This window comes from Triticum dicoccoides, chromosome 3A (assembly GCF_002162155.2).
Source record: "Triticum dicoccoides isolate Atlit2015 ecotype Zavitan chromosome 3A, WEW_v2.0, whole genome shotgun sequence".
NCBI lineage: Eukaryota > Viridiplantae > Streptophyta > Magnoliopsida > Poales > Poaceae > Triticum > Triticum dicoccoides.
Genome location: NC_041384.1, coordinates 706,982,178 through 706,990,058, shown reverse-complemented (window position 1 = coordinate 706,990,058; position 7,881 = coordinate 706,982,178). Strand labels below are relative to the sequence as shown.

Sequence of the window (7,881 nt, the reverse complement as noted above, 5' to 3'; positions counted from 1 at the left end):
CAATTAGCTAGAGTAGCTCCATACAGAGCATTTTTGACATAGAAATTTGCAAAATACATGAGGATCTGAATGTGGCAGACCCGTTGACTAAGATTCTCTCACAAGCAAAACATGATCACACCTTAGTACTCCTTGGGTGTTAATCACATAGCGATGTGAACTAGATTACAGAATCTAGTAAACCCTTTGGGTGTTGGTCACATAGCGATGTGAACTATGGGTGTTAATCACATGGTGATGTGAACTATTGCTGTTAAATCACATAGCGATGTGAACTAGATTATTGACTCTAGTGCAAGTGGGAGACTGAAGGAAATATGCCCTAGAGGCAATAATAAAGTTATTATTTATTTCCTTATATCATGATAAATGTTTATTATTCATGCTAGAATTGTATTAACCGGAAACATAATACATGTGTGAATACATAGACAAACAAAGTGTCACTAGTATGCCTCTACTTGACTAGCTCGTTAATCAAAGATGGTTATGTTTCCTGACCATAAACAATGAGTTGTTATTTGATTAACGAGGTCACATCATTAGTTGAATGATCTGATTGACATGACCCATTCCATTAGCTTAGCACCTGATCGTTTAGTATGTTGCTATTGCTTTCTTCATGACTTATACATGTTCCTATGACTATGAGATTATGCAACTCCCGTTTGCCGGAGGAACACTTTGGGTGCTACCAAACGTCACAACGTAACTGGGTGATTATAAAGGAGCATTACAGGTGTCTCCAAAGGTAGATGTTGGGTTGGCGTATTTCGAGATTAGGATTTGTCACTCCGATTGTCGGAGAGGTATCTCTGGGCCCTCTCGGTAATACACATCACATAAGCCTTGCAAGCATTACAACTAATATGTTAGTTGTGAGATGATGTATTACGGAACGAGTAAAGAGACTTGCCGGTAACGAGATTGAACTAGGTATTGGATACCGACGATCGAATCTCGGGCAAGTAACATACCGATGACAAAGGGAACAACGTATGTTGTTATGCGGTCTGACCGATAAAGATCTTCGTAGAATATGTAGGAGCCAATATGGGCATCCAGGTCCCGCTATTGGTTATTGACCAGAGACGTGTCTCGGTCATGTCTACATTGTTCTAGAACCCGTAGGGTCCGCACGCTTAAGGTTACGATGACAGTTATATTATGAGTTTATGCATTTTGATGTACCGAAGGTTGTTCGGAGTCCCGGATGTGATCACGGACATGACGAGGAGTCTCGAAATGGTCGAGACATAAAGATTGATATATTGGAAGTCTATGTTTGGACATCGGAAGTGTTCCGGGTGAAATCGGGATTTTACCGGGTTACCGGGAGGTTACCGGAACCCCCCGGGAACCATATGGGCCTTCATGGGCCTTATTGGAAAGGTGAAAGGGCTGCCCACCAGGGCTGCGCGCCTCCCCCCTTCCCCTAGTCCTATTAGGACTAGGAGAGGTGGCCGGCCACCCTTCTCCTCTTTCCCCCTTTGAGGATTCCTAGTTGGAATAGGATTGGAGGGGAGTCCTACTCCCGGTAGGAGTAGGACTCCTCCTGCGACACCTCCTCCTGGCCGGCGCCTCCTCCCCCCTTTGGCTCCTTTATATACGGAGGCAGGGGCACCTCTAAACACACAAGTTGACACAAGTTGATCCACGTGATCGATTCCTTAGCCGTGTGCGGTGCCCCCTGCCACCATATTCCTCGATAATACTGTAGCGGAGTTTAGGCGAAGCCCTGCTACTGTAGTTCATCAAGATCGTCACCACGCCGTCGTGCTGACGAAACTCTTCCCTGACACTTTGCTGGATCGGAGTCCGGGGATCGTCATCGAGTTGAACGTGTGCTCGAACTCGGAGGTGCCGTAGTTTCGGTGCTTGATCGGTTGGATCGTGAAGACGTACGACTACTTCCTCTACGTCGTGTCATCGCTTCCGCAGTCGGTCTGCGTTGGGTACGTAGACAACACTCTCCTCTCGTTGCTATGCATCACATGATCCTGTGTGCGCGTAGGAAATTTTTTGAAATTACTACGAAACCCAACACATATGTGTAGTGTTTTCTCTTTAGACCCCCTCTATTCTTATATCTCATCTTTTCTAAACCCTCAGATGCCTCTGAGACGTGACCCCAGATTTACCTTTCCATCGGAGCTCACCTAGTTGATCCAGCAGCAGAACACATTGATGCAGTTACTAGTCCAGAATCAGAATCAGGGGAACAACAACAATAATAACCCACCACCACCACCACCTGTTGACCACTTAGCCCGTTTTCTTAGGCTGAATCCGCCGGTGTTTCCCAGTAGCACCGAGCCGATAGTAGCAGATGATTGGCTCCACAAGACAGCTAGGGAGTTGACCATAGCAGGATGCACAGATGCGGAGAAGGTGAAGTTTGCTGCACATCAGCTTGAAGGACCCGCAGCATCAGGGTGGGAGAATTTCACCGCCACTTTCCCTGTAGACACACGCTGCTGCCGAAGCTGCTAGGGATGCCTCGCCGGCTAGTGCACCACACGTGGCCACTCGTAGCCACCTGAGCCCTGTTGGATCGATCCCCACGAGCAAAACCACCCACAACTACCAGCACGCGCCGTTCATAGCCCACATCACCCGTCGCCATCGGGAACCAGATCCGGCCACTGCCCAATCTGAAGGCCCGACCACTGCCAGCACGCCCCACCAGGGAAGAACACGCAGCCGCCACGGAGATGTCCCACTGCCGAGCCCCATGCCCATCCCAGCGCCCCTGCTGGTCAGCTACAGCCCACGCTGCCGCCGCCGAGCGAGAAGGGCAGAAGAGTCCCGCCGTCGCCAACACCTGCCAGGCTTCGCCCGGCGGCGCACCCAGTTGGCGGCGGGGTGGAGGGAGGAGGCCGGGAAAGAGGGGAGCACCGGAGAGAGAGGCCCGTCCAGCCGCCGTGCGCGCGGGGCGGCACGGATGAGCAGGAGGGAGTGGGGCTCCTAGATATTTTGTTTTCTCAGACTTCAATTTCATGTAACATGAAAGCCCTAAGGAGTTTTTTATAAGTTTTTTAATTGAACATTGTGCTATGTTAATGACCCATCAATTGCACTTGTTGTCCCAAAAATGACAATGCCCTAATCCGTGAGTAAAATATGAAAATAACACAACATTTCCGACCGATGAATTACTATTTTTCTCACTCATTTGAAATCAATCTCAGACTATCTATCGGAACGACCTATTTAATCTGAAATTAAATTGACATGCATTAAAACTAGGCGAGGAACAAATAGGTGGAGAAATGTCATTACCATCTTGTGGCATCCGAATTCTCTCCAGAGAAACAACTGAGATCAAAGTTGGCCTACTTTTCTCTTGCGATATTCAAGTCAGGTTCTATCTCAACTCAGCGATCGAGCTTCGTTGAAAAAAATGAGTGAACGGAAGCAAAGAACGAGAGACGGTGAGGAAGCCACAAGTGAAAAAACTGAGATGTACTAATCACATTTTTGTAGAATTGGCATCCTTTTAACTGCAACTTTTCTTTCTCTTTTTATAAGCTTTGCATTTTTAAAATTTTTAAAGCTTATTTTTCTTTTCAATAGTTTTTATTTTACTAGGAACTATTTACACATTTGTTTAGCAAGCTTTCCACAGCAAAGCTTGAGGTATCATCTAGTTACTTCTAATTTTATGATATTCACATTCCCGGTCAGATGCGAGGAAAAAAAGATCCGCATGTCGCCTAACCTAGGCGACACAGACGGCGACCCAATCTATAGCACCTTCCACCCCTGTCGCCTGCACTAGTAGAAAACGGGCCCACTAGTGCAGAACCAGGCAATAGCACCGGTTCGTAAGGGGCTTTAGTGCCGGTTCCGTAACCGGCACTAAAGTGTGGGCACTAAAGCCCCCCCCCCCCTTAGTACCGGTTTAGCATGAACCGGTGCTAAAGGGAAACCACGTGGCACGAGCCAGCTCCAGGGGCCGGAATCCCTTTAGTACCGGTTGGTAACACCAACCGGTACTAAATGTTTGTGGGTTTTTGTTTTATTTTGTATTTTTTCAATTAAATTTGTGTTATCAATTTAATTTTGGATTGTTTTACGTTATAATGAGTTGTAGTCGTCGTCATCATCATCATCATCGCATATTAATAAATAAATAAACTCTAGCTAGCTAAAAATCATCGTAGTCGTCTAATTACCACTATTTAATCATCATAGTCATTACCGCTAGCTATCTAATCATCACCAACACTGGCTAGCTTAAAGAGGAAACATTCACTTTGTAACAGAAGCAGAGATATCATCGAGTTCAACATAATCATCACCAACATCAAAGTTCAGGACATGGACATGAGACACTAATTAAGAGCATGAACTAGTGTTGCTCCCTCTCAGGTAGAATAACATAGAACATGTATAGCTCTCCTGATTCATCATACTGGATCATGCAGATGAATTTGTCTCCTAATCTTGGGTTGCGCTTCTCCTTGCTGCCCCCTAGTACTTCTCTGCGATCGTTAACAATTTTGCTCCAATCTTTCACTATTAAGCATTCTTCGCTTTCAGAAATCCTGAATGCGCTCATGTGCAATGTAGGATATCTTGGCCGTAAGCTAACCATTGACATGTCACCTTTAGTCTCGATCCACTGAGGCACAACTATCATCGGAAGTCCTTGTTGAAGAACATCGTATAGTAATTAATATACTAAGCAATGAAAGTTTAGCTTCAAAAATAATGTATGCAAAAGATGTACTAATTAAGGACAAATAGTTAAATCTTACCATCTTTCAATTATAGATGTGACCGTAGTTCAATACGATCACCATTGGTTGCACGTTTTGAGTACTAACATTTCTAAGTTCAGGAAAAAAATTTGTCTTGACAGTATTAAGATCCTCAAGCCATGAAACATAATGACTTATCTCCTCGCAGTTTAGTTGAGCCCCGAGGCAGTAGTAGGTCCTGTCTACCAAGCGTCGGACATGTTTGCTTGAACCGAAATAAGCTGACAATACAAATTAGTTGTCAACTATTTTTGAATAAACTGTATCAAAGACATAAACATATGCATGCATGGTTGAGAAAAACTCACATAATGGTAGAACTGGAGGCGTTTGCACATCGACCCAGATGTCTATATTACATTCAATATCATCTTTCGGACGAATATCAAAGGTGACAACCATACCAGGCTTAAATGCATAAGCCTTGGATAGTGCTTGCCAAGTTTTGCATTCAAAATGGGTGTATGTGTCTCCATTATATAATTTGACGTTGAAAGTATACCCATGCTCCGTCTTCAAGTAAACTCTCTTTACCTCCATATCATCTATAGCACTAAAACATATCTTATCCAAGACAAAAATTCTTGCATGGCAGGGGATGAGCTAGTAAAATAGTAAAAATTTAAAATTATAAGTTGAAGCAAATGAAGCATAAGTTTTGCATTCAAATAATAATTAACAAAGTGACTTACTATATCAACTTCGAATGTCTCATCCAGCTTGATGCTGAAGCGCCTACCATCAACAAGGAAATTTCTGTCGCACAGGCCGCGCTGGTCTTCACAGTGTTCGCACATAATGAAATCTTTTTCGTCATCAGATGACATTTCCTATGTTCATATAGGTGAAACATTAAACACCTATTACTATCTAACATTAATTAATATCTAGCCAAATATATATTCATCTAACATTTGACATTGATATATCTAACTATATTCATCTCTAACAATTGACATTACTATATATTTAACTTTTCTATCTAATTCATCTAACATTCGACATTAATCTAACATTTATATAAACTCAAAATATATAAAAAATTAAATAAACAAAAAAACTCATTAACAAATAATATTTTAATTAGATCATCAAATCTCAGATACCTAAATTTTCTTACTAAAAATAAACTAGTTATATTAATTATTGAACTAGTTCAAATCTAATATACCTAAATAAACTAGTTATATTAATTATTGAACTAGTTCAAATCTCATATACCTAAATAAACTAGTTCGACAATTTTCTTACTAAAAATAAACTAGTTATATTAATTATTGAACTAGTTCAAATCTCATATACCTAAATAAACTAGTTTGATAATTTTCTTACTAAAAATAAACTAGTTATATTAATTATTCAACTAGTTCAAATCTCTAGTTCGATAATTTCCTTTCTAGCTAATTCATCTAACATTCGACATTAATCAAACATTCGATCATCTAATTAACTTTTCTAAAAAACAGAAAATAAGTAAAAAAATGTGTGTGTGTGTATGTGTGTGTGTATGTGTGTGTGTAGTGTGTACGTATATATGTGTGTGTATGTGTGTATGTGTGCGGCCTCGTACGCCGCCGCCCCGTACGTACGAGCGGGGGCGTCGCCGTATGGGGCGGGGGCGGCGGCGTACGGGCCGGTGGCGTGAGACGGCGGGGGTATACGCGAGAGCGAGAGACGTACGGGACCGCGGCGAGACGACGACGGACGGCGGCGCGCGGCGTTCGGGGCAGCGGCGCGAGATGGCGACGACGACGGGCAGCGGCGGGGACAGCGACGACGACGACGGACGACGGGCGACGATCGGCGAGGACGGGTTCGAGTGGCGCGCGAGAGGTTGGAGACGAAAGAAGTGGGGAGATTTAACTGAATTTTCATAAGTGTTGTATATATAGGAGAGGCCTTTAGTACCGGTTGGAGCCACCAACCGGTACTAAAGGCCAACTTTGACTAGGCCAAGAGGCGGGAAGAGCAGGCCTTTAGTACCGGTTGGTGGTTCCATCCGGCACTAAAGGGTGGTCTTTAGTACCGGTTGGAGCCACCAACCGGTACTAAAGGCCTTGCGCTGCCACCCCAAAGTTTAGTCCCACCTCGCCGGGCGAAGGGCAGCCGCACTGGTTTATAAACCCAGCCGCGGCTACCTCTTCGAACTCCTCTATATAGCAGGCTTCTGGGCCTAATTAATTAGGGCGCGCTGCCCTGTGAGCCTGCTGGCCCTTCTAGGCCAGCATTTGCACACCCTAGGTTTGGCAGGCCCACAGGGCAGCGCGCCAACAAATTTTTTATATAGTTTTTTCTTTTCTGCATTATTAATTTACTTCTATTTATTTTTGAGTAGTTTTTTATATATTTTTTTCTTTTCTGCATTATTTATTTTCTTCTATTTATTTTTGAGTAATTTTTTTGTATAGTTTTTTTATTTTCTGCATTATTTCTTTTCTTCAATTTATTTTCTTTTGGAAATTGAATGCTGCATACTGAACAATTAGGTAAATGACCGAAAAACAACAAATGATGTCAGAACATGTTGGAAATTGATGACGTCGCTTTGAATGCTGCATACTGAACACAAAAGAAGTCCGGAGTTCAAATAAGTTTAAAAAACATTGAAGTGGCCGTGTAACAGATGAGTTCTCGTCCGAAACCCTGATACTCCGAAAGAGTATGTCCAGTTTGTACACGAAGTGCGTCCAGTTTTTGCCGTGACCCTCTCTACTCTTTCACGCATGCTATGCGGGTGATATGATGATACCATGCCAAGTTTCAACATTTTCAGGATTCATTTTGTAGTGATTTTCAATTTCACGGTCATTTAGCTCTCTAAAACAATTAGGTAAATGACCGAAAAACAACAAATGATGTCAGAACATGTTGGAAATTGATGACGTCGCTTTGAATGCTGCATACCGAACACAAAAGAAGTCCGGAGTTCAAATAATTTTAAAAAACATTGAAGTTGGCCGTGTAACAGATGAGTTCTCGTCCGAAACCCTGATACTCCGAAAGAGTTTGTCCAGTTTGTACACGAAGTGAGTCCAGTTTTTGCCGTGACCCTCTCTACTCTTTCACGCATGCTATGCGGGTGATTTGATGATACCATGCCAAGTTTCAACATTTT

At 43.1% G+C, this 7,881-nt stretch overlaps 1 protein-coding gene across 1 annotated transcript in view; it reads left to right on the top strand.

Annotated features, from left to right (window-relative positions):
• The first annotated feature begins 6,505 nt into the window (after positions 1 to 6,505).
• The window catches only part of LOC119273027, a 13,076-nt gene continuing 11,700 nt past the window's right edge, over positions 6,506 to 7,881 (top strand). The window contains exon 1 of the mRNA XM_037554345.1: positions 6,506 to 6,599. Coding sequence (XP_037410242.1) covers positions 6,506 to 6,599 — 94 coding nt within the window. The remainder of the gene's footprint in view (positions 6,600 to 7,881) is intronic.